The 27806-nt window shown below is 49.5% G+C and overlaps 1 protein-coding gene across 2 annotated transcripts in view; it reads left to right on the top strand.

The window, feature by feature from the left end:
• Window positions 1–12715: 12715 nt before the first annotated feature.
• MOB4 (MOB family member 4, phocein) overlaps window positions 12716–27806 on the top strand; it is a 198040-nt gene continuing 182949 nt past the window's right edge. For both annotated transcript variants that reach the window (XR_012724753.1, XM_075317824.1), the window contains exon 1: window positions 12716–12833. Coding sequence is in view for 1 of the 2 variants with exons in the window: in XM_075317824.1 (XP_075173939.1) it covers window positions 12774–12833 (60 nt within the window). In the remaining variant the exon portion in view is untranslated. The remainder of the gene's footprint in view (window positions 12834–27806) is intronic.

A 27806-nucleotide genomic window follows, 5' to 3' on the forward strand; every position in this document is an offset into this window, starting at 1 on the left:
AGCCTGTGTAATTAAGAGCTAGGGGGGCGGAAGGTCCCTGAGTGGCAGGGTTAACCATTTGAAGACCATTGTACTGCTGATACTGCCGGGGATCATCCACAAGGGGATAAGGAGGTCTTACTCCCTGTGGATGGGGTCCGGGAATACCTCGGGACATGGGGGGGGTTAAATGGTACCCGAGATATGTTCCTCTGCTCCAAATGAGGACACTGACGTTTGATATGTCTCACCTGTCCACAGAAATAACACACCGGAGGACCCCTATTGGGGTTCCGAAAGGGGGGCTCTGCCGACTGGGACCAGCCCATTCTCGGCAGCTGGCCATCCCCCCCCTGGAAACCCTGGTCTCCGTGAATCAGCAGATGCAACCCAAGGCGCGCGTGTTACGGTTGCTGCGAGCACTTGAGACTATGTCCGGATTTCTTGCTGCTGCACATGTGCGAGCGCTGGAGACTAAGTCCAGATTTCTTGCTACTGCACATGTGCGAGCGCCGGGGACTGGGTCCTGTCTTGGAGCCATTGCACGTGTGCGGGTGACATCGTCACTGACACGAGGTCACATGTCTCTGGCGCCTTCTGTGCCGGTTGGTCGCTGGTCATGTGCTTGTGATGCCTTGCTCGGTGATGGGCCAGCGTGGCGTCGCTCCTGTCGTTCTGGCGGCGGATTGGCTCTGGTGTCCTCCGTCTTGGATGAGGCACAGAGTCTGTATGGGACCCTGGCGCATGCCGCGTGGCGCTCGGTCCTCTTGGTTCATGCATAAGAGTAGACGCTCTGTGCGCGTTCCTCTAGGCATTCCTCTGTCTATGCTAGGTGAGCGCTACCGGCAGGGTAGCGTTCTTATACCTTACAGCTTCGGCTGCTGTCCGTATCCTTACCTCTTAGGGGAGCGGACATAGGCAGGTGCCTGAGGCACATGGTCTGGCTGGGCCTTGTGGTTCGACTCGTAGGTGGACGTTGCCGCTAGGGTAACGTTCCTTATACTGCGTCTGGCAGTTGTTCGTATCCTCGCACACTAGGGGAGCGAACAGAGGTAGGAGCTTTGTGCGGCTTACGCTGCTGTTCGTCTCTTTTGCACCACTAGAAGAGCGGACCTAGGCAGGTGCCATATCTAGTGGTTCGTGTCCTCGCACACTAGTGGAGCGAACGCAGGTAGGAGCTTTGTGCGGCTTACGCTGCTGTTCGTCTCTTTTGCACCACTAGAAGAGCGGACCTAGGTAGGTGCCATTTCACACACATTGCCTTTGTCTCTGTGATTATTAACAGAGATCATTCCACACACCCTCCAAGTAAGGGAGGAATTGCTTTACTTACTTATTATATCCTTCTGTGAGTTAACAGAGGTATTGCACTCTGCCATAGTCTGCAGCAGAGTCTTTGCACGGTGGACCCTGACTGTCTGATACACCTTTAAGTTATTATCAGACAGCCCCCCGTAACAGCGCGGTAGGCAAAAACATTAGATTCGTCTCCCTTCGTCTCGGACTGCATGGTTCTGACATTGGTTAACAAGGCTTCAACTACATCCTCAATAGATTCAGCATTATTCAAAACCCCTGACTTGAAAGCCCCGTCAAAGGGTACTTTCTTCACAAACTGTTCCATCATCACATTTCTATTCCCTTGATCCATACTACTCAATAACTTGTCAAACACTACGCACCAGGCTGCAACCCACTTACTTGCTTGAACTCTAAGCTCATCCCCTTTCTTAATTTTGAAGGACTCTAACAATCCCGGATTAGACTTTTTCCCTCGTGGCTTTTGGGAGATCACTAACTTCATCCTCCCCTGAGAATCTGTAAGGTCATAATGAATCCCTCTTCCTTCTTGTACTTTGTAGTGGGACAAAAATTCAGTAGGAACAAAGGACCGGAAGTATCGGGCAGCATCCTCTGTGGACTCAATTTGAAACTTATTCAACCATGATTCAAAACCACGAACATTACGGAACACCCCTTTACTTTCATCCCAATTGGGCAGGTTTTTAATAAATTTAAGATGTATCAGGGATGCCTGGCCGGGAGCTATTTTAGGGGTAGAAGTGGCATTAGGTTTGTCCTCTATCTGGCATGAATCGTCCCCATCATCAGCCTCCCCAGACTCTTTCTTTAACTGCTCCTGCATCAACTGAATATGCTTTGTCACTACTTCTTATTTTTCCATATGTTCTCTCATCCAGTTCTGTAACCGAAGTCTCCATTCCTCAACTTTCTTCCCTGTCACACTCTGACTCCGTGCCACCTCCCCCTTCTCTTTCATCGCTACATGCAGGTCCCGGAGCTCATATCCCTCCCTTTGTGCTACCTCTGCTTGCTTTAATGTCTCATTCAACTGCACTTCTCTCTCCCCATACACTATTCTATTCCACGTGACCCCACTAATATGCTGTCTATGAGGCTGTCTTTCAATTGTCTGGTCAAAAGCCATCACTGTCTTACACAAAGCCGCTACTCGGCACCCTTCCCTAACTAGCGACTTCTTTCTGTCTAATTCTCTATTCTCTTGCACAAACCAGTGCATCCTTTTTAACGATGTAACTTCTGTATTAACCCCTTCCACCTGGGGTGTGACAGCGTGCCTTTCTGCCTGTCTTTTTAACCACTCCATATCAGTTCAGTGATCTACAAGGACGCGTTTTAAGTCTGCTCTAGTATCAACCAATGCGATTCAAGCAAGAGTTAGATACTCACACCTCTCTGTATGGAAGACCCGTGTGCCGGCTTGAGTCGACCAAGTGAGATGTAGTTGCTTTCCAGCCTCACTCACTACACTTGCCAGGCGTATCCCTCTGTCTTTTAAAGCCTCTTTGCTACCGTGGCACAAAAACAGTTCTCCACGTCCTTGTAGATAAACTCACAAAGAGGTTTCTTCTTAGTTAAACATAAATCTCTATAGTCCTTAGTCTCTTATAATAAAATAAAATCGGGCAGACTGGGATGCACTCGTGAGTGGTTCTCTTCAGGCTGGCTTCCTTTGAGTGACTTCCACATTGCGCAACGCTTTTTCTTCTTTTTCCCTTCCAGTCCTTAGCTCTCGTCTACAAATTCTTCCTAGGTTCTTCTTGGAGGCAGCCACCGTCCTGGCTTCTCCTCCTTAGCTGAGCTCACCACTTGAAAGAAAAAGTTCTCGTAGACCTCGAGAGCTAAGAAGACGTTGTAGACAATCCGTTCCAAGCAAAGACTGAAGTTTATTCCGAGATAGCAACAGAGCAGATAAGACAGCTTATCGGCACGAAGACACACGCAGGTGTCTTGTAGAACAGCAGAATTAGCAACAGATGAAGAAGAAGTGTTCCCAATGGGCGTGTGGTTTTTTTTATACATATTAGACAAAGGAAAGCTCATACTGCAGAGAAAGGCGTATACATTAGAAAACAAAGAATATAATGATACATCATGACATTATTTACGAGCATTGCGGTAAAAACCTATCAGATCCCTATGGGCCTCCATGATACATTAAATTAATTCAGTAATGTTGTCATGGCTAACATCTCTGATCCCTGAAGGCGCCTCTACTTCACATAACTCTTCAAACACTGACAACTCTATTGACAACTTTGTTTCTTTATCAATTCAAAATACCTGCTATTCGTGACTACACATCACCATCTATCAACTGACGCAATTGTATTGTTCTATACAAATTAACCTTTTTGAACTTCTTATACTTGCTAATAACACTGATGTCATCTCTATCTCCTCTCTGGGGGGAGAACTCTAGCCAATGCATCTCATTAGCTGCAAAGTTGGTTTGCTCAAGTCTGACTAAGATGGCTGTTAGGTACAACATGGATGCTCAGCATATTTTGGCTGACTATTCTCTAACATCTGGGATCTGGTGTGTGTGTGATTTGCTGTGTGTGTCTGCGATCGTCTGTGTGTGTGATTTGCTGTGTGTGTCTGGGATCTGGTGTGTGATTTGCTGTGTGTCTGGGATCTGGTGTGTGTGATTTGCTGTGTGTCTGGGATCTGCTGTGTGTGTTATTTGCTGTGTGTGTCTGCGATCGGCTGTGTGTGTCATTTGCTGTGTGTGTCTACGATCGGCTGTGTGTGTGATTTGCTGTGTGTGTCTGCGATCGGCTGTGTGTCAGTGTGTCAGCCAGCAGCAGGGGAGAACGGCGTGCAGCAACCACCGGAGATCACAGGACGACCTGGGAGCCACTCAGACATCCAGGTCTGGGGAGTATGAGTCTCCTAGGAAGTGTGGGGGGGGGGGGGGATGTGTGTCTACCTTTTTGGGGGTAAACCTACCAACCCAACCGTGTTTCTCCAAGAATAAGACCTCCTCCAAAAATAAGCCCTAGTGCTTTTTTTGGGAGGCAAAAAAAAATATAAGACTGTCTTATTTTTGGAAAAACACTGTACTACATATTGGGATAGGATCCTGGAGATGGGAATACAACTTTAACGACTATGTATAGTATTTAATTTAACCCCTTCACCCCCGGCCACTAAAACACCCTAATGACCGGGCCATTTTTTGCAATTCTGACCAGTGTCACTTTGACAGGTTATAACTCTGGAACGCTTCAACGGATCCTGGCGATTCTGAGATTGTTTTTTCGTGACATATTGTACTTCATGTCAGTTGTAAATTTAGGCCGATATTTTTTGCGTTTATTTGTGAAAATTTAGGAAATTTGGCGAAAATTTTGAAAATTTCGCAATTTTCAAACTTTGAAAATTTATGCCCATAAATCTGAGAGATATGTCACACAAAATAGTTACTAAATAACATTTCCCACTTGTGTACTTTACATCAGCGCAATTTTCGAAACAAATTTTTTTTCCGTTAGGAAGTTAGAAGGGGTCAAAGTTCATCAGCAATTTCTCATTTTTCCAACAAAATAATTTTTTTTAGGGACCACATTACATTTGAGGTGACTTTGAGAGGCCTAGGTGACAGAAAATACCCAAAAGTGACCCCATTCTAAAAACTACACCCCTCACACTGCTCAAAACCACATCCAATAAGTTTATTAACCCTTTAGGTGCTTCACAGGAACCAAAGCAATGTGGAAGGAAAAAATGAAAATTTTACTTTTTAACACAAAAATGTTACTTTAGCCATAAAATTTTCATTTTTACAAGGGAGAAAAGAGAAAGTACACAATACAATTTATTGTGCATGTTCTCCTGAGTACGCTGATACCCCATATGTGGTAAAAATCAATTGTTTGGGCGCACGGCAGAGCTCGGAAGGGAAGGAGCGCCATTTGAATTTTTGAACGCAAAATTAGCTGCACTCATTAGCGGACGCCATGTCGGGTTTGAAGACCCCCTGAGGTGCCTAAACAATGGAGCTCCCCCACAAGTGACCCCATTTTGGAAACTAGAGCCCTCAAATAATTGTTCTAGATGTTTGGTGAGCACTTTGAACACCTGGGGGCTTCACAGAAGTTTATAGCGTTGAGCCGTGAAAAGAAAAAAAATTTTTTTTACAACAAAACGGTTGCTTCAACTAGGTAGCTTTTTTTTTCACAAGGGTAACAGGAAAAAATGCACCATAAAATGTATTGTGCATTTTCTCCTGAATACGCAGATACCTCATATGTGGTGGAAATCAAATCTTTGGACACACGGCAGTGCTCGGAAGGCAAGGAGCGCCATTTGAATTTTTGAGTGCAAAATTAGCTGCACTCATTAGCGGACGCCATGTGGGGTATGAAGACCCCCTGAGGTGCCTAAACAATGGAGCTCCCCCACAAGTCACCCCATTTTGGAAACTAGAGCCCTCAAATAATTTTTCTAGATGTTTGATGTGCACTTTGAACACCTGGGGGCTTCACAGAAGTTTATATCGTTGAGCCGTGAAAAGAATTTTTTTTTTTTTTACCACAAAACGGTTTCTTCAACTAGGTAGCTTTTTTTTCACAAGGCTATCAGGAAAAAATGCACCATAAAATGTATTGTGCATTTTCTCCTGAGTACGCAGATACCTCATATGTGGTGGAAAGTAATTGTTTGGGCGCATGGCGGGGTTCAGAAGAGAAGGAGCGCCATTTGACAGCAAAATTGGTTGGAATCATTAGCGGACGCCATGTCACGTTTGGAGACCCCCTATGGTGCCTAAACAGTGGAGCTCCCCCACAAGTGACACCATTTTGGAAACTAGAGCCCTCAAATAATTTTTCTAGATGTTTGGTGAGCACTTTGAACACCTGGGGGCTTCACAGAAGTTTATAGCGTTGAGCCGTGAAAATAATTTTTTTTTTTTTTACCACAAAACGGTTGCTTCAACTAGGTAGCTTTTTTTTTCACAAGGGTAACAGGAAAAAATGCACCATAAAACGTATTGTGCAATTTCTCCTGAGTACGCAGATACCTCATATGTGGTGGAAAGTAATTGTTTGAGCGCATGGCGTGGCTCAGAAGAGAAGGAGCGCCATTTGACTTTTCAAACGCACAGACGCAGTGCACTGATCGGTCGCTGCAGGACGCACGGTCGGATGCGATAAAAAAAGCGTCGGGGATACGTAAAAAAAAAAAAGTCACGCCAAAAATTGACCATGGATGCAGATACGTTATGTGCATCCCTAATCAGCGCTCGGCGGGACGCACGGACGGATGTGATACAAAAAGCGTCGTGAATACGGAAAAAAGTCACGCCAAAAATTGACCATGGATGCCGATCCGTTATGTGCATCCCTGATCAGCGCTTGGCGGGACGCACGGACGGATGCGATACAAAAAGCGTCGGGGATACGGAAAAAAGTCACGCCGAAAATTGAGCAGGGATGCCGATCCGTTATCTGCGTTCCTGATCAGCGCTTGGCGGGACGCACGGACGGATGCGATACAAAAAGCGTCGGGGATACGGAAAAAAAAGTCACGCCAAAAATTGAGCAGGGATGCCGATCCGTTATCTGCATCCCTGATCAGCGCTTGGCGGGACGCACGGACGGATGCGATACAAAAAGCGTCGGGGATACGGAAAAAAAAGTCCCGCCAAAAATTGAGCAGGGATGCCGATCCGTTATCTGCATTCCTGATAAGCGCTTGGCGGGACGCACGGACGGATGAGATGTAAAAATGGACAGGGGATACGGAAAAAAAAAAAGTTATACTCACAGTACCCACAGGACTAGCAGGAGGATCACTGACCAGAAGAGCTGCAGAGGAACAGATGGCAGAGAGATGGACAGCTTTACAGGAGCAGCAGGCAGATCAGCAGAATGCCCAGGAAGGACCCAGCGATGGACGCAGATGTGATCAGGCCGGTGAAGACAGGTAAGAGGACGTCGGGGGAGAGCAGAGGGGGACAGGGGGGGGTGAGAGCAGAGGGGGGGGTGAGAGCAGAGGGGGGGGGGGGGTGAGAGCAGAGGGGGGGGGGGTGAGAGCAGAGGGGGGGCTGAGAGCAGAGGGGGGGCTGAGAGCAGAGGGGGGGCTGAGAGCAGAGGGGGGGGAGCAGAGGGGGAGGGGGGTAGAGCAGAGGGGGAGACCGGAGAGGGAGCTGCAGAAGCAGAACAAGAGATAATGGGGGAGGCAGTCAGAAAGCGGGGGGAGCAGATCGGGATGGGGGGGGGGGGGTTGGGGGGAGCAGATCGCGGGGGGGGGCACGGCAGGGGCTATCACGGCAGCGCGCAGGGGCACCACGGGAGCGCGCACGGGCTGCAAAGTGAGCACAGTACTCACGTGCAGCAGCGGCGGCGGCAGCAGCGGCGGCGGTGGCGTGGTACCACAAGTACCAGCCACTGCACGCTGCAGACATGTTGGGGGAGGGCTCGCAGCGGCAGGGGGCATATCGCAGCAGGGAGGCAGATGGCAGCAGGGGGCAGATTGTGGCAGGAGGCAGATCGCAGCAGTGGGGCACATCATGGCAGAGGACAGATCGCAGCAGGAAGCAGATTGCAGCAGGGGGGCACATTGTGGCAGGGGGGCAGATCGCAGCAGAGGGGCAGATCGTGGCGGGGAGCAGATCGGGGGGACACATCGGCAGGGGGCAGGGCCATCACAGGAGCGCGCAGGGGCTATCAGGCGCGCAATACTCAAGTGGGGCAGGAGCGGCGATCGGGCGGCGGCAGCAGCGTTGTGTGGTACTACAAGTACCAGCCAGTGCACGCCGCAAACATGCTGGGGGAGGGCTTCCCAAACCAACACAGGCCTGGGGAGGGCGGCCACCGGCAGATCAGACCGCCCCACTGCACACTGATTGGAGCGATTGCGCGTCATAGCACGATTGCTCCAATCAGTGCTGCAGGGGCTGGGGGCGGCATGTTTGAGGTCCACCTATGATATGCTGCAGCAGCTGCGGCATCTCATAGCTGGATCTCACAGGATCGTACTAATTCGGGCATTATTTTTGCCGAAATTAGTGCGATCGATGTGGTTGGCGGTTCAGATTTGAACAGCCAATCACATCGATCGTCGATAGGGGGTGGCGATGCCGCCCCCCCTGGGGTCAAGCAAAGGTCCCCTGCTGTAAGAAACAGCAGGGGACATCATTTGAAAGCCGTTGCTATGGCCACGGCAATCAAATGAAGTTTAGGCCGTAAAATTACGTCCCTGGTCGTTAAGTCACGTTAAAATAGGACGTAATTTTACGGCCCGCGGTCGTGAAGGGGTTAATAATGTAACCAAGTTTCTAATGTACTTCCATATATAAAAAAAAAATCCTTATCGTGCCCTTTCTACACTATGTGTTTTGTGTCCCTACACACAATGACGTTTCATTTGAGTATTATAGCATGGACTGGGGATTCTCAAATGGGATGTTGTGAGGGGGGGTCACTGCCACAGCTGCTGTCCCCAAAGTGTCATGTGTTCCAGGGGCTGGGCTTGTAACTGTACTACCGAGCATACACTGGGAGTACGGTTCTGATGCATGCTCAGACTGCACTCCCTGCTCTATATTCTTTTGAATGTGCAGTGACATTGCGCTCCCTCGCTGGGTCTAAAAAATTATGAGCCAGCAAAGGAGTACACTCTCATTAACAAGGAGAGAAAGTGAGAGCAGAGACTAGCCCAGCTCCCGAAGCAGACGTTACAACTGGTGCATGCTCTGTGGTAGCCCTCTAGCCCAGCCCCAGTCACTGATGATGCTTTGTTTCAGGGTGGTGACTGCAGCCCTGGACCTGATTGAAAACCGAGAGTACATGCTGGGAAACTCAAACACAACATTATTAGAAATGAAAAGAAAAAAAAAACCAAGGTAGTCAGAAAGAGACTGACAGGGAATTGTTAACCCCTTAAAGGGGAATCTGTCAGCAAGATTTTGTTACCTCATCTGACAGCAACATAATATAGCGAAGGAGATTCTGCATCCAATGGTGTATCACATAGATTACTGGATCAAGCAGTTCTGTCACAATCAAAGAATTGAGTTTTAAGCATTTAGCTTTGCCAGAAAGCTATCCCGCCCACACCAGGCTCTCAATAGAGATTGTGCACTGACTCTGAGGTGTCAATCACAGCAAGGGGCATTTCAGACTGGTCTGCACATGAGCTTCTAGTCCTGTAATCTTAATCACAGGGACATAAAACCATTAGATTATGCAAATAATTGCTCACACACATAAGAAAAGCACAGTTGCTTTTTGATTGTAAATTCTTAAGGTACTGTCACACATAACGAGATCGCTAGCAAGATCGCAGCTGAGTCACGGTTTCTGTGACACAGTAGCGATCCCGTTAGCGATCTTGTTATGTGTGACACCTACCAGCGATCAGGCCCCTGCTGTGAGATCTCTAGTCGTTGCAGAATGGTCCAGGCCATTTTCTTCAAAGGTGATGTCCTGCTGGGCAGGACACATCGCTGTGTTTGACACTGTGTGACAGGGTCACAGTGACTGCTGAGATCGTTATACAGGTCGCTACTGTGACCTGTATTGTTCCTGCATCGCTGGTAAGATCTGTGTGACATCTCACCAGCGGCTTACCTGCGATTCCTATCAGGTCGCATCGTTTTCGGGATCGCTGGTAAGTCGTTGTGTGTGACTGGGCCTTTACAGCATGCTGTCCTCCGCTTACATAGCAAAATCCTGCTGACAGATTCCCTGTAATAACATATGATGTACTGGTACATCATATACTGGCTCTCTGACTTTGATTGGGGCTCTCAAGCCTGATTCTTTGCCGGCTGATAATGGCTGTGATACTCAGCCATTATTTGCCTCTAACAGCCTCTGTTAAGCCCCTTTCACACATCAGTTTTTTGCCATCAGTCACAATCCATCGAATTTTGAAAGAAACGGACCCAGCGACTGATGCCGCTGGATCCGTTTTTATCTGATTGACTTGTATTAGCGACGGATTGTGATGGATGGCCTCACGATTCATCCGTTGTTCGACGGATCCGTCGAAATATGTTTGTCCGTCCGGCGGAGACAACGGGCAAAGTATCGTCTTTTGTGAACGTCGAAAAAACTGACAGCGACGTATCCGTCGACATCCATCGTTTGGTAGAATGTAATCCTATGGGCGCAGGATCCGTCGTCATCCGTGAAATGATGGAATCCGGTGACGGATTCCGTTTTTTTTAACTGAGCATGCTCCAATTTATTTAGCCCCCAGCTAGTCGAATCGGTCGAAAAATGGATCCGTTGCAGCAGTTTAGCCACAATCTGCAACGGATCCGTCGAAAAAACGGATTGTGACTGATGTAAAAAAACTGATGTGTGAAAGGGGCCTTAATCTGTAAAATGCCGCTTTCAATTAGCAGCATGCACAGTGCTTCGGCGGGGGGCGATGTTCTAACAGTTCATCAGCGCTCCTGTGATGCAATCGTGGGGTTGGTGATGGGTTGCGGTGACAGCCAGGTCTTCTGAAGACTTCTGTGCCTGTCATGACAGTACTCCTGTGAAAACCAGGCCCGTGGCCGACATTCATAGGAGACCGTGATTTCTGCCATACACAGCAATACTGTGGCATTGTTGTATAGAAAACAAAAGATCAGATGTTGCAGGTTCAAGTTCCCTAAGAAACTAACAAAAATAAAAAATAAGTTACATTCCCCCCCCTCTTAGCCCATTCAAAATTTAGAAATAATAAAATACACATTTGATATTGCTGCATTCATAAAGGAAAGATCAAAATGTAAAATAAATTAATCCGAGTGCTAAACGGTGTAATGAGAATATAACACCAGAACCGTCCTTCTATAGTTGCCACAACAGCCCCGAAAAGTATAATACAGCGAGAAAAACTATATCAATAAAAACACCAACGCGGAAAACAAGCGGCACAGCCCAGATCCGAAGGGAAAACGTTACGGCTCGCGGAACAAGCCAAAAAGTGTTTCTGTGACGCCCTGGACTATCAGGTCGTCACAGGGTATTGTGCAACCTACCCTTCTGTGCAATATCCACCTCCTCCTTGGTTACGGGTCCCCAACAACATGGTGTTGTCTACATCAGCTAATTAAAATCCTAGGAACACTCTGCACCACACCCACCAGACACACCAGTGGACAGCCTGAGTGGAATAGGATCGCCCACTTGCAGGGTTGGTTAAGGGGAGGTCAGGAGTAGTCAGAAGAGAGTCTAGAGTGGAGAGAGGAGGTCAAGAGCCGGGCTCCTTGGAAGCACCTAGGTAGCAGACGGTGGTCTGGACCTAGTAGGAGCTGGACCCCCGGTCGCAGGGGATCGTGACAAGGGGCGCAGAACTGTCGAGGACAGCTGGCGGCCTTGTACCATCACCGGGCTGGCACCAGGGCACGACGGGGTACGTGGACCCTAGGTCAGGGAGTAGCTTCAGGCAACCTGACAATTTAACCGGCGAGAATGGAGCCTTCAAGATCCGCTCTCCACCCACTCCAAAATCAGGGTACTAGCGCAACGAGGGGGATAGGACTTTCCACTAAAACGGTCCAGGAAATCCCAAGCATAAACCCTGAGAGCAAGCTCCCTCAGTTAGCCACAGTGGCCTGGGACCCGACTAGTTTTACACTACCGGAACCAATAGAGAAGTGAACTAAGTGCCAGGAGGAAGGTCACGGATCACCAGGCAGCACCATTGGGGACAGGACCATACCTAGCCCCCGTCAGCGGTATCCAGAACTTTGGTTTATCCAGTTGTCGGTGTCAGCTTAATGGACTGAGTAGGAAAGTTACCCCCTTCGCACCCAACAGCACCTCCCCACACCATCACCGATTCCCAGAGCATTCCCCTACCCGTGGAGGGTTCTAACACATGGTTGCCCCACTCCATCACCCCGGGTACTCCCAACTGCAGCGGTGGTACTCCACATTACCACACACCACGGCTGGCATCACAAACTCTAAATATAATCCCCTGTAAATAGCCCCTTCATTTGAGTCGCCGCACGACCCCCGGGTCCGGACGCCCCTCGAGCCACCGCGAATCCGGATGCGAGCAGCTCGGCTGCTGACACGGGGGTGGCACACATCCACCACTTATATAAGACACTATGCACGTCTGACGTCTCCGCACGAACCTGGAAAATCGTCAGATTCACCATGAACTGAATGCTGGAAGAAGCACATCATAAGCAAATGCAGAACGGCGCTTGTCTGCTATTACAACATAGGAGAGCGACCTCCACCCCCGGAGACCTCCACCCCCGGAGACCTCCACCCCCGGAGACCTCCACCCCCGGAGACCTCCACCCCCGGAGACCTCCACCCCCGGCAGAGCAATGCTCCACAACCCTGAACGTGAAACCAAACTATGTGGTCCTGCTAGGCCTCTACCGTAGCCTATGAAAAGACTCGGAACAGAATAGGGGTGGGGCCACGGGGCGCTGCTTCCACCTACTCTGGAGACGCTGCAGCTGCGGGGAGGTGGTTTCCGTGGACCTACATTTTGTCACTATGGTCATGGCGGAGGGAGCTACAGTCCTGAGAAGAAACAGACCGGGCACCAGGAGCCAGGTATGACTACGCGTCACATGTGGTGATCGGTACCTGGAATTGTGTGGAGGAGCTTCCGTCGTTTCCGGAGCTTTGGCTGGTGTGTAATAAGGAGCAGGCTGTGAGCTGAAAAGCGCCATTTGTACGGCGTGTCGGCCGCCATACTTTGTTTTGCCACCCTGCCCTTGTAACAAGAGCCCTGTGTTTATCAATGAAACCCCTAAAGGCTGGAGCAAGCTACACTGAGCGGATTCACATTAAATGGTTACAAACAAGCCTAATCTCTGCAGTGTGCACGGCAGCTCATCACTCGCCCAGCCTTTCTTTGGAAAACTACAAGAGATGACTGCGCTGTAAAGTGTGGAGCTCGGCTGTGTCAGGAAGGCAACTAGCTTGTAAAATGTCCCTGCAGGTTATATACACGAGTGGCAGTAATACCGGAAGTGCACTACTCAGGGTAGAGGTGCCAAAGACCGCTGGATTCAAGATGTGTGAGAGAGACATCCGAGCACTATGTGTGTGTGTATATAATATATGTCGTGTCTGACATGTGAGCGCTATGTGTGTGTGTGTGTGTGTGTGTTGCCCGTGTCTGACATGTGAGCACTATATATATGTGTGTGTGTTGCCTGTGTCTGACATGTGAGCGCTATATGTGTGTGTGTTGCCCACGTCTGATGTGTGTGTGTGTTGCCCACGTCTGATGTGTGTGTGTGTTGCCCACGTCTGATGTGTGTGTGTGTGTGTTGCCCACGTCTGATGTGTGTGTGTGTTGCCCACGTCTGATGTGTGTGTGTGTGTGTGTGTGTTGCCCACGTCTGATGTGTGTGTGTGTTGCCCACGTCTGATGTGTGTGTGTGTTGCCCACGTCTGATGTGTGTGTGTGTGTGTGTGTGTTGCCCACGTCTGATGTGTGTGTGTGTTGCCCACGTCTGATGTGTGTGTGTGTGTTGCCCACGTCTGATGTGTGTGTGTGTTGCCCACGTCTGATGTGTGTGTGTGTGTGTGTGTTGCCCACGTCTGATGTGTGTGTGTGTTGCCCACGTCTGATGTGTGTGTGTGTTGCCCACGTCTGATGTGTGTGTGTGTGTGTGTGTTGCCCACGTCTGATGTGTGTGTGTGTTGCCCACGTCTGATGTGTGTGTGTGTGTGTGTGTGTTGCCCACGTCTGATGTGTGTGTGTGTTGCCCACGTCTGATGTGTGTGTGTGTGTGTTGCCCACGTCTGACGTGTGAGCGCTATATGTGTGTGTGTGTTGCCCACGTCTGACGTGTGTGTGTGTTGCCCACGTCTGACGTGTGTGTTGCCCACTTAATTTAATTTAGGTCACTCCTCAAACTCATTGGAAGTGTTGGAACACCACTATGCAACTTTATACACAGAGAAATTGTGGTACAAATCCTTTTTTAAATAAAAATAATCTTTATTATAAATGCATTAAAATACAACAAGTGAGTCTTCAAGGGTTAACTGAACTGCTGGAATAGATTAGTGACAATGACAATAGTTGTGGACATTCAGCAACCTGACATACATGAGGTCATCGTCTTTAATTATAACAAGGATGTAATACAGTGGTTTACAAGTAATCACACACTGAAATTCCCTACAGAATACTGTTTAAAGGTAATGTACCCTACTTCCAACTTTGGAATATAACCACTATGATCACATTATCTATATGTCAGGTCCATAACATGGTTTGTAATACGGACAAAGCCTTGGTTAATTAGCCAGGAATAGTGCCAGCCAATGCACCCACAGCCCACAATTTTACACAGTTATAAAGTTAGAGGCTACTAACCACTTCACAGCAAGTCCAGGCAACCACCAGTCCCTACGCGCGTTTCACCTCTTCTTCAGGGGACGTGTGGTGGACTGTAGTGCAGGTCATGCTATGCTAATGTCTTACGACACGTCACCTAACAACAGCCACAACACTAGTGAAGGGGGCGGGAACAACCGCGTCATAAACATGACATTTACTGCAAGTGATAGCGATCCGGCACCTATGCATCATCAAGTAAACAATGCGTTGCCATAATATCTCCCCAACACAGCGGGCATTGATGAGGCATAGACCGGATACAGCGCACCCATGTGCTCCCAGCAACGGAGAGCATCATTCAGTGGAGGGGGCCGGATTAACCACGTCACCAGGATGTGACGTTTGTCAATGGTAACCGAAGGAAGCACCCGGCACCCACACATAAACAAATGAACAGTGTGTCATTAGAATATCATCCCTCAACAACAGACGCTGGTAAGGGACAGACCTCTATCCGGTATATTAAAACCACAGGGCATAACGCCCGCTGTCGGTGAGGTCCGCCGCTCACCTCTACGTCAGTGAGTGAGGCATGTTTTGTTATGTTATGATGATACCCAACTACCCAGCATCAGTGCTAAAGTCAATCTACTTATCCCACGTTGCCGGGCATGACACACATCTCACGTCTGACGTGTGTGTGTTGCCCACGTCTGACGTGTGTGTGTTGCCCACGTCTGACGTGTGTGTGTTGCCCACGTCTGACGTGTGTGTGTTGCCCACGTCTGACGTGTGTGTGTTGCCCACGTCTGACGTGTGTGTGTTGCCCACGTCTGACGTGTGTGTGTTGCCCACGTCTGACGTGTGTGTGTTGCCCACGTCTGACGTGTGTGTGTTGCCCACGTCTGACGTGTGTGTGTTGCCCACGTCTGACGTGTGTGTGTTGCCCACGTCTGACGTGTGTGTGTTGCCCACGTCTGACGTGTGTGTGTTGCCCACGTCTGACGTGTGTGTGTTGCCCACGTCTGACGTGTGTGTGTTGCCCACGTCTGACGTGTGTGTGTTGCCCACGTCTGACGTGTGTGTGTTGCCCACGTCTGACGTGTGTGTGTTGCCCACGTCTGACGTGTGTGTGTTGCCCACGTCTGACGTGTGTGTGTTGCCCACGTCTGACGTGTGTGTGTTGCCCACGTCTGACGTGTGTGTTGCCCACGTCTGACGTGTGTGTTGCCCACGTCTGACGTGTGTGTTGCCCACGTCTGACGTGTGTGTTGCCCACGTCTGACGTGTGTGTGTGTGTTGCCCACGTCTGACGTGTGTGTGTGTGTGTGTTGCCCACGTCTGACACGTGTGTGTGTTGCCCACGTCTGACACGTGTGTGTGTGTGTGTGTTGCCCACGTCTAACACGTGTGTGTGTTGCCCACGTCTGACACGTGTGTGTGTGTGTGTGTGTTGCCCACGTCCGACGTGTGTGTGTGTGTGTTGCCCACGTCCGACGTGTGTGTGTTGCCCACGTCCGACGTGTGTGTGTTGCCCACGTCCGACGTGTGTGTGTTGCCCACGTCCGACGTGTGTGTGTTGCCCACGTCCGACGTGTGTGTGTTGCCCACGTCCGACGTGTGTGTGTTGCCCACGTCTGACACGTGTGTGTGTGTGTGTGTGTTGCCCACGTCTAACACGTGTGTGTGTGTTGCCCACGTCTGACACGTGTGTGTTGCCCACGTCTGACACGTGTGTGTGTGTGTGTGTGTTGCCCACGTCTGACACGTGTGTGTGTGTGTGTGTGTGTGTTGCCCACGTCCGACGTGTGTGTGTGTGTGTTGCCCACGTCCGACGTGTGTGTGTTGCCCACGTCCGACGTGTGTGTGTGTTGCCCACGTCCGACGTGTGTGTGTGTTGCCCACGTCCGACGTGTGTGTGTGTTGCCCACGTCCGACGTGTGTGTGTGTTGCCCACGTCCGACGTGTGTGTGTGTTGCCCACGTCCGACGTGTGTGTGTGTTGCCCACGTCCGACGTGTGTGTGTGTTGCCCACGTCCGACGTGTGTGTGTGTTGCCCACGTCCGACGTGTGTGTGTGTTGCCCACGTCCGACGTGTGTGTGTGTTGCCCACGTCCGACGTGTGTGTGTGTTGCCCACGTCCGACGTGTGTGTGTGTTGCCCACGTCCGACGTGTGTGTGTGTTGCCCACGTCCGACGTGTGTGTGTGTTGCCCACGTCCGACGTGTGTGTGTGTTGCCCACGTCCGACGTGTGTGTGTGTTGCCCACGTCCGACGTGTGTGTGTGTTGCCCACGTCCGACGTGTGTGTGTGTTGCCCACGTCCGACGTGTGTGTGTGTTGCCCACGTCCGACGTGTGTGTGTGTTGCCCACGTCCGACGTGTGTGTGTGTTGCCCACGTCCGACGTGTGTGTGTGTTGCCCACGTCCGACGTGTGTGTGTGTTGCCCACGTCCGACGTGTGTGTGTGTTGCCCACGTCCGACGTGTGTGTGTGTTGCCCACGTCCGACGTGTGTGTGTGTTGCCCACGTCCGACGTGTGTGTGTGTTGCCCACGTCCGACGTGTGTGTGTGTTGCCCACGTCCGACGTGTGTGTGTGTTGCCCACGTCCGACGTGTGTGTGTGTTGCCCACGTCCGACGTGTGTGTGTTGCCCACGTCCGACGTGTGTGTGTTGCCCACGTCCGACGTGTGTGTGTTGCCCACGTCCGACGTGTGTGTGTTGCCCACGTCCGACGTGTGTGTTGCCCACGTCCGACGTGTGTGTGTGTTGCCCACGTCCGACGTGTGTGTGTGTTGCCCACGTCCGACGTGTGTGTGTGTTGCCCACGTCCGACGTGTGTGTGTGTTGCCCACGTCCGACGTGTGTGTGTGTTGCCCACGTCCGACGTGTGTGTGTGTTGCCCACGTCCGACGTGTGTGTGTGTGTGTGTTGCCCACGTCCGACGTGTGTGTGTGTTGCCCACGTCCGACGTGTGTGTGTGTTGCCCACGTCCGACGTGTGTGTGTGTGTTGCCCACGTCCGACGTGTGTGTGTGTTGCCCACGTCCGACGTGTGTGTGTGTTGCCCACGTCCGACGTGTGTGTGTGTGTGTGTGTTGCCCACGTCCGACGTGTGTGTGTGTGTGTGTTGCCCACGTCCGACGTGTGTGTGTGTTGCCCACGTCCGACGTGTGTGTGTGTGTGTGTTGCCCACGTCCGACGTGTGTGTGTGTGTGTTGCCCACGTCCGACGTGTGTGTGTGTGTTGCCCACGTCCGACGTGTGTGTGTGTGTTGCCCACGTCCGACGTGTGTGTGTGTTGCCCACGTCCGACGTGTGTGTGTGTGTGTGTGTTGCCCACGTCCGACGTGTGTGTGTGTGTGTGTTGCCCACGTCCGACGTGTGTGTGTGTTGCCCACGTCCGACGTGTGTGTGTGTGTGTGTTGCCCACGTCCGACGTGTGTGTGTGTGTTGCCCACGTCCGACGTGTGTGTGTGTGTTGCCCACGTCCGACGTGTGTGTGTGTTGCCCACGTCCGACGTGTGTGTGTGTGTGTGTGTTGCCCACGTCCGACGTGTGTGTGTGTGTGTGTTGCCCACGTCCGACGTGTGTGTGTGTGTGTGTTGCCCACGTCCGACGTGTGTGTGTTGCCCACGTCCGACGTGTGTGTGTGTGTTGCCCACGTCCGACGTGTGTGTGTGTGTGTGTGTGTTGCCCACGTCCGACGTGTGTGTGTGTGTGTTGCCCACGTCCGACGTGTGTGTGTGTGTGTGTGTTGCCCACGTCTGACGTGTGTGTGTGTGTGTTGCCCACGTCCGACGTGTGTGTGTGTGTGTGTGTTGCCCACGTCCGACGTGTGTGTGTGTTGCCCACGTCCGACGTGTGTGTGTGTGTGTGTTGCCCACGTCCGACGTGTGTGTGTGTGTGTGTGTGTGTTGCCCACGTCCGACGTGTGTGTGTGTGTGTGTGTTGCCCACGTCCGACGTGTGTGTGTGTGTGTGTTGCCCACGTCCGACGTGTGTGTGTGTGTGTGTTGCCCACGTCCGACGTGTGTGTGTGTGTGTTGCCCACGTCCGACGTGTGTGTGTGTGTGTGTTGCCCACGTCCGACGTGTGTGTGTGTGTGTTGCCCACGTCCGACGTGTGTGTGTGTGTGTGTGTTGCCCACGTCTGACGTGTGTGTGTGTGTGTTGCCCACGTCCGACGTGTGTGTGTGTGTGTGTGTGTGTGTTGCCCACGTCCGACGTGTGTGTGTGTTGCCCACGTCCGACGTGTGTGTGTGTTGCCCACGTCCGACGTGTGTGTGTGTGTGTTGCCCACGTCCGACGTGTGTGTGTGTGTGTTGCCCACGTCTGACGTGTGTGTGTGTGTGTTGCCCACGTCCGACGTGTGTGTGTGTGTGTGTGTGTGTTGCCCACGTCTGACTTGTGAACGCTATATATACGCTCGTGCTGTCAGTGGCTGACATGTGAACGCTGTGTGTGTGTACGCGCTGCTCGTGTCTTTCATGTGAATGTGTGTTACCAGTATCTGACATGAGCGCTGTGTGAGCGCTATCCATGTCTCTGACATGTGAGCTGCGCATATCACATTTATCCTGCTCTCTACGCTGAGCGCTTACGCCATGTTTTTTTTTTTTTTTTGTGTGTAAACCTTTGAAATACTTTATTCCGACTGAAACAAGATCTCTAAAGTGAGACAGATGGAGATGCTGTGGATGCTGTCTGGCCTTAAATCCAACAGTGTGTCTTTTTTCAGGCGTACACAAAAGCCATTGGCCACTGGCTTGTGTACCTCTGAAAAGTCGGAGACCACTAAACTGAGACCAAGCAGAGTCAGAAGTAACTGTGCCTGCCTCTTTAGTAAATGTTTCCGTCTGGGGTTTGATCTGAATCATGTGTTTTTATTTATTTAGATAGAAACTCTTATTTAAGTGCTCAATGCAGAGCACTGGATACATGTGAACTGATCCAAAATGTTCTGTACCCTAAAATGCTGCCAATAAAAGCTTCAACTCAAGCCACAAAAAAACAAGTCCCCACTTAGATCTGTCACCTGTTGCAAGAAATATAAGGCGTGTCCAAGTTGCTAGTCTGGAAAAGCGACATTGCTCCCATCAAAAGAAATCTGAGCTCCTAAATCCAAATGACCCCCACCCTTCTAAACCATTGTTAGCAGCCACATGTTTGACATTAGCATAGTGAGGAGAGCCCACTTATTTTATGGGGGCTTAGTTCCAGAAGCAAAAGCTGGGCACTACAATGGCATATTTGCAATTGTCACTGAAAGTATTCCTGCGTGTTTGTTTCTGGAAAACACCTATATTGTAAAAATATGTAATTATTTACCAGTAATGTTTTTCCCTTTCGCCCATGACAGCACCACCTGAGAGATAGGTTCCGCCCACATCAGGACAGGAAACCCACTGATAAAAAGGCGGTACCTCTCCTCCACATCAGTTTGGTTTCCTGTCCTGATGGGACAACCCACGGAATCTCCAAGGTCTGACCCGGTGAGGAAGTTTGGTTTCTTACCAAAAGCCGGCATTCGGGCCTGGATGCACCTCCCCAGGGCTTCGGCTGTCTGCGGTGGTGGGGCGCGGGCCTGGAGTGGGAGCTCGGCTCTGCGTCGCCCCAGGCTATGTGATCCTCACACGGACCCCGAAAGACGGGCGCCCTGCTGACGGAACGCCGGGGTGAAGAGGAAGCGACGCGGCACCCGAAAGTTAATCACCTGCGCATGCGTAAGGTGTTCCAAGATGGCGGCGCCCAGCGAACGGATTTTGGGCGGGAAATTTGAACCAGGGAGGTATGAGGAGTCACCTTCGCTGCATTCTGAGGAGTATGACTTCTCCCCTATTCAGGATGGAAGACGACTCTCCACCAGAGCAGGATGTGCTGGAACAGCATACAGATTCCCAGGGGAGCGCTCCTCCGGCAGGGCTAGTCCCTCCAGCCGGGCAAGTCGACATTCCAGGGGATCTGAGAAATCAAAATCTGGAAGTCATAAACTGCCTCCAAAACCGGTACCAGATCCGCCATCTTGGGGGGTGAGTATCTGCTGCAGCATTTCATTATTTAAAAGTTTCCCCCCTATGTTCCCTTCTTTCTTCAGGAGGTACCTCTAAGAGGAATTATGGGGTTTACAAGGACACGCTATCCTCAGATTACCAAGGGGGCCTTGTCCCACCTATATCAAAGAGTTCTTCTGTTTTATTTAGATCATAATTGTTGAAATTAAAAAACATGACCAAATCCTGACATGTTTCGCACCCTAGAACAGGGTCCTTATTCTTAGGTAACATGGACAAAAACGTATGCTGAATTTATAAGAGGAAATCTGAACAGGTCTCAATGAATCAGTGTCCAAGTGAGAACATCTGTTGTAGACTGTTCATTTAAGACAAGACAGAGCAAAAAAAAAAAGAGGCTGCTGGGTGTTGTGGTGCGCACCTGTAACACTAGCTATATTGAGAGGCTTGGACTGTTGTATCACTTGTGATTCTCAGTTCTGGTCCAGACTGGGCTGTGTGGATCAGGTGGTTACTGTCCTCTTCAAAAGGGTGAGTGGAAGCACTCTGATGACTGAGGAAGGGTGGTGCCTGGCCAAAAAAATCCCAAGGCAAATCAAAAGCACTATTAAAAAAACAAACTAACAAAAAAAAAAAACAACAATGTTACCACAAAGAGCTTAGTATACAATTTTGACACTCTAGGTGTGATCAAAAATACATAGTTTATAATTATATCATTCCAGATGTTGTCAAGTGTAAGTAAGCGAATCCCTCAGCACCAGAAAGACTGCTTCTATTGTTCTCTGTTGTCAGCCATTATACACAACTGTTATTGGTATAGAAAGGCTGCAACTATTATCCCTTGTTGTCAATCTTTACAAGTCATAGAATAACTGTTATAATGTGGGAGAACTACTGCTTTTATTCTCTGTCAGCTATTGCTAACCAAGAAAAGGCTGTTATAATATGGGGGAAACACATCCATTTTCCAATTCAGCCAGAAGGGCCCTCTAGTTGAAATGCTGGAAGGAAGACATACAGTCCAGGAACAGACTATGCGGGATACCTTGTGAAGGAGACTTTTTGTTTGGATCATAGCTGGACGACCTTCTGTCCAAAGCGACGGGCAAGAAACAAGGATTTCCGACTATACAAACTCTATTCCCTCGTAGCCGTCCGTTTCGGAAGAAGCAATTTTCCATAAGGAGCCTCCCAGAGACCAGGAAAATTGCAAAAGGGCTGATGTTACAACTGGAGTTGCCCCCTCGGGGGTATTTTATTGTAATATCTATATGACAGAGAGAGAAATTAATAGTGATCTCCATCCTAGAGCACTTAGGGTGGATCATAAATCAGGAAAAATCTAGAATACAACCTCAACAGCGTCTGTCTTTCTTGGGGCTGATCCTGGATTCAGTCGCTCAGAAGTCTTTTCTCCCGGAGGAGCAGATACTCCGGTCACAATCCCTGGTTACCTTGGCGATTTGAAAAACCAGTCATGACCCTCAGACAGGCTATGTCTCTTGTGGGGTCCCTCACATCCTGCATCCCCGCGGTTCCTTGGGCTCAGATAGATATGAGATCCCTTCAGATGGAAGTCCTGGCCTGACAGCAACAGTCAGGAGGCTTCTTGGATATGAGAATCCGCTTGGATCCAAAAGGTGTTGCTTTCCCTGTCCTGGTGGCAGGACTTAACTCCTCTATCCGCAGGGGTGTAAGGGTGTCCCAACAGCACGGATATCATCACAACAGATGCAGGTCACTTAGACTGGGGAGCTTACCTGAGAACTCACCTGTTACAAGGACTATGGGATGATCATGTGAGGACTCAGTCCTCAAACGTCAGAGAACTAACTGCAATAAAATCGGCCAGGGATCATCCCATGACAATAGATGCAATGCTGATCCCCTGGTCACAGGGTCTTCTGTATGCCTTTCCACCCCTGGTTCTTCTTCCAGCAGTGCTCAGGAAGCTTCGGGACGACAAAGGCCTCATTATCCTCATAGCTCACTTCTGGCCAAAAAGAGCCTGGTTCTATTGGCTCCAAAGACTGGCAATATCAGACCCTTGGATACTGCCGGACAGGACATACCTACTAGTCCAAGGACCAATGTGCCACCCAAGGATCTTGACCTCCACTCGACAGCATGGCATTAAAAGGCAGCTGCTCCTAGCACAGGGATTCTCTGAGAATTTAGTAAAACTCTCCTTAACAGTAGGAAGCCGCTCGCCACTGGTATTTAGGGAAGGATCTGGTGGAAAATCCAGCAAGTTTCCGGGGCACAGATCGGGGGTCCCCCTTCTTATCGGCCATCTTGGAATTCCTTCAGTAAGGGTTGGAGTTGGACTTATCCACTAGCACCTTGAAGGTACAAGTTTTGGCCTAGGAGCCCTCTATAAACATAACCTCACAGAGAATAGATGGATTAGCAGGTTCATTAAATCTTGTGCTAGAGCGACTCCTGTCCCTTATCCTCGCATGCCTCCCTGGGATTAAGTCTTGTCCTTGATGCCCTTATAGACACCCCGTTGAGCCCCTTTTGAATGTTCCCTTCAAGACCCTGAAGGTGGTACTGCTCGTCACTTGACGTCCGCTAGGGTGACCTACAGTCGCTCTCCATTGTCCATCCATATACCCAAATTTTGGTCGATAAGGTGGTATTGCGTACAGATCCCTCATACCTGCCTAAAGTGGTCAAGCCCTTCACAGGTCTCAGGAATTCATACTGCCTTCCATTGTAACCCTCCTTCCAATGACAAAGTGGCCAGGCTCCATATTTTGGATGTGAGACGGGCCCTTATAACCTACTTAGATAGGACCAGGGAATGGCGGAAATCTCAGGCCCTGTTTGTTGCGTTCCAGGAACAGTCCCGGGGCTGTAATATATCTACCAGCACCTTGGCTAGGTGGGCCTGGGATGCTATCTCGCTGGTTTACTCATTTAAGGGGGTGCCAATTCCCCTGCAGATTAGGGCCATTCCACTAGGTATCTTTCTACGACTTGGGCTGAGAGGTCAGAGGTCTCTTGATCAGATATGTAGGGCCGCCACTTGGTCCTCTTCCTCTACCTTTTTCCGTCACTATAGACTTGACTTGTCCTCCACTGCCGACCCTTCTTGGTAGACGGATATTACAGGCGGTGGTCCCTCCCTAAGGTGATTGGTCTCTAGAATCTCTCAGGTGGTGCTGTCATGGGCGAAAGGGAAAAATCTTAATTACTTACCGGTAATGGGATTTTCAGAAGCCCATGACAGCCCCTTAATTCCCCCCCCCCCCCCCTCCCCTATTCACTGGTTATGGGCACTCTTCAGGGAGTGTAAGAGTTAATGGTGTATTCCTTTTTTGGTGGTGTGATTTAACATTTTTTGTGTGTGTTTTGTTGGTCCTCTCTGGCTCTGTAAACCTACTGATGTGGAGGGGAAGTACCGCCTTTTTATCAGTGGGTTTCCTGTCTGATGTGGGCGGAACCTCTCTCTCAGGTGGTGCTGTCATGGGCTTCTGAAAATCCATTACCAGTAAGTAATTAAGATTTTTTTTCCGGAACCCATGAAAGTACCACGGAGAGTGGGGATCTGCCCTTCTAGGACACGAAACCTACTGAATAAAAAGGAGGTACCTCTCCCACGCATCAATTGGATTACCAAGCATGAAAGGACTTCCGGATAAACATTGTTAACCTAACCGAATCACCTAATAGGCTATGTCCACCGTGTCCATTATAGTACATTTATACATATGTACATGTGTAGATCTGATCTATATTTTAATTTTTTCATTAAACACCACACACATGAAGGTAGGGGAATATACGGGTGCTGTCATGGGTTCCGAAAAAACACATTACGGCTAAGTAATTGTGTATTTTTTCCTACAACGCATGACCGCATCACGGAGAAAATTACAGAGAACTCGGCTGGGGAGGGACCACAGCCTGTAGAACCCTTCGACCAAAGTTGAGATCAGAGAAGGATGATAGATCTAGCCCATAGGTCTCAAACACGTGGGCTGCATTGCAGCCCCTGAGACGGTTCTGTGCGGCCCATGGCCCCCTTAATGAGAGCGGCCGCTGCAGTCAGCGCTTTATTTCAGATGATTTGCCGTTGCTGCACAGATTCACGCTCTGTGCGCAGCTATTCCACATGCAGCTGCCTGATTGACTACCAGAAGCCAGTAGCTGAAGTGTATGACGTCACTTTCTGACCTCTTATCGGCCGGCGGCTGCCCATGGAATGGTTGTGCACAGAGCTTTACTCTGTAAAGCGCGTCTGAAGTAAAGTGAGACTGACTGCGTGGCCCCCCCCGCATCGGTTGCGATCACGAAGGGGGCCATGGAAAAGGACACGAGGGAATGGTGTGTATGTAGAATTGCACAATGGGCAGGACTATTACAGGGTATTGCCTCAGAGGACCAGGAAAGGGGACATTGATACAAGGGTGACAAGGATGGGGCACATTACTGCAAGAAGGGAACGAGGATGGGGCACATTACTACAATAAGGGAGCCAGGATGGGGACATTAATACAAAAGGACAAGTTTGGGGCACATTACTACAAGAAGGTAACCAGGATGGGGCATTACTACAAGGATCGGGCACAGTACTACAAGAAGGGGACAAGGATGGGGCACATTACTACAGGATGGGGGATCAAGATGGGGTACATTACTACAGGATGTTGGCCAAAATTACTATATGGTGCTAATTGTAAGACTATATTACTTACAAGAAGGCAATAAAATGTAAAAAAAAAAAATTAAAAATAAAGCATTTTTTTTCACCATTAAAAATTATATATAACAAAAAAGTGCACATTTATTATAATCAAGCAAAATATGTACAAAAACTGATCCAAAATTATTATGGTTATTGATTATCTATTTTGTTATTAAAAACTAATAAAAAGGTAAAAAAAAAAAACTGATCCAAAGTTGTAAAGAAAAATTAAATGGTACCACTAAAAAATGTCACTTGGCCTTGCAAAGAATGCACCCCCCCCCCCCCCCCAATTTTTTCTATGTGCAGCCCCATACACCCAGCTGAAATTGAGACCCCTGATCTAGCCGGTAGTGCTTATAAAAGGTAGAGAGTGAAGAGCAATGTTGCAGCCTTACAAATGTGCTTGAGGGAGACATCAGACTTTTCCACCCTGGAGGTTGCCACCACTCTTGTGGAATGAACCTTCGGCTCTTCTGGGGGCAACCTGCCTGCAGTGATGTAGGCTAAACTAATGGCCTTTCAAATCCATCTTGCCAGAGTAGATTTAGATTCCCTATGACCCTTTCCCTGGCCCTGCAGAGGTGGACAAAGACCTATCTAGTCTCAAAGACTCTGCGGCTTCAAGGTATTTTATCAGGCATCTCTGGACATCTAGGGTATGTAGCTTCCCTTCCATCTGATTCCTGGGGCTACTGCAGAAGGATTGTAGAATCACCTTCTGAGACCTATGGAATTTAGAAGCTACTTTAGGGAGATATGCTGCATCTGGTCTCAACACAATTCTATCATCTAAAATCTGGTTGAAAGGAGGATCTGCCGACGTGGCCTGGATATCACTAACACTACAGGCTGATGTTAATGCCACTAAAAGGATGGTTTTAGTGAAAGAAACTTAATTGGTGTTTGATGCTATGGGTTCAAAGGGAGGCTCAGTCAGGGCTGATAGCACCAGATTCAGATCCCATGGAGACATTCTAACAATAGGTGTTGCTCTAGAGTGGGGCCCTTATAAACCTGGAAATATATCGATTTATATAAGGCCCTATGGGCGGTCACCTGGACTTTCAGGGTGCTAGTCGGAAAGCCCTAATTCTACGCCCTTCTGCAGGAATTCTAAGATGGAACCAACAGAGACCTCATCACTGAGCTGGACTCCTGGGGTTGACAAAATCTGTTCTGGCATAAATATTGGTGGTTACTTGCTTTCTGCTGTGGAGCAAAGTGAGACCAGATTAGGGGAGAAACCTTTACTCTCTAGCAATAACCTCTCAAATTCCATGCTGTTAGATGAAGGCTGGAAATTTGAGGATGTGTGACTCGTCTCTGCGAGAGAAGGTCCGGGACGTCCGTAAGCACCCATGGGTTGGAGATGGACATCCTCCGTAACAAAGAAAAACCAAAGCCTTTTGGGCCAAAAGGGAGCTATCAGGATGACCCTTGCTCGATCATCTCTGATCTTCCTCAGTACAGCTAGAATCAATATCACTGGAGGGAAGGGCGTATGCCAGACTGAAGTCCCATCTGACCAGGATGGAGTTTATTGCGTGGGGATTTTCTTTGGGGTTGAGGGAACATAATGTTTCCACCATCCAGTTCTGTCTGTTGCAACAGGTCTATGACTGGTTGCCCCCACAAGTTCACTATTTGGAAAATACAGAGTGACTAAGGCCCATTCCCCTTGTAGCCGATTGCGGCTCAAAAAAAAAATGAGCTTTGCAGTTGTCTTCTCCTTTGATGTGTAGGGCTATTAATGACTGCAGGTGTTGCTCTGCTAGTTGAAAAATATGGACAGCCATCTCTAACAGGGCTCTGGAACGAGTTACTGAATTGTCCAAGAAGATTTGCACATGATACCCTACTAGAAGGGGTAGAAAGTTGAATACTGCATTTTTACCACCATAATTTCTTTTAGGTTTGTGGAGGTCAGATCCTCCCTTCCTTACCAAACCCCCCTGAACTAGATGGTCCTGCAGATGATCTCCCCAGCCACTGGGGCTCGCGTTCTGTAGTAGTAACTTTTGAGACTGAATTTGCACATGCTACGCCCTTCGACAGATTTTGTGTGTGTCTCCACCCAAAGAGGGAATGGATCACTGATGGTTTTATCTTCAGTTTCGCTGATAATTGACCCTTCAGTCACTTCGCTGTCCAGAATATTCCACTTCAATTCCCTGGTATGAATCTGAGCCCAGGGAACTGCCGGGATACATGAGGTCAGCAACCCCAGGAGAGACATGGCTTGCCTGAGTGACATAACAGGTGACGCAATGGCTTTGGAAACTTGGTTGTGGATGTGTAATATCTTGTCTTGTGGAAGACGACATGTTGGACTCTAGGATAAGCTCCAGCATCACCTAAATTTTGCGTGGCTCTAATCTTTATTTTTTTAGATTTAGTAGCCAACCCATTTTTTGCATTGTGGAACACACTTCCGGCATCTGGACAACCCAATGACGATAAGACGCATCCATGGTAAGAAAGTCGTCCAGGTATGGGACTACTAGCGTGTTGTGCTTC

This window comes from Anomaloglossus baeobatrachus, chromosome 7, assembly GCF_048569485.1.
Source record: "Anomaloglossus baeobatrachus isolate aAnoBae1 chromosome 7, aAnoBae1.hap1, whole genome shotgun sequence".
In the NCBI taxonomy this organism is placed as follows: Eukaryota; Metazoa; Chordata; class Amphibia; order Anura; family Aromobatidae; genus Anomaloglossus; species Anomaloglossus baeobatrachus.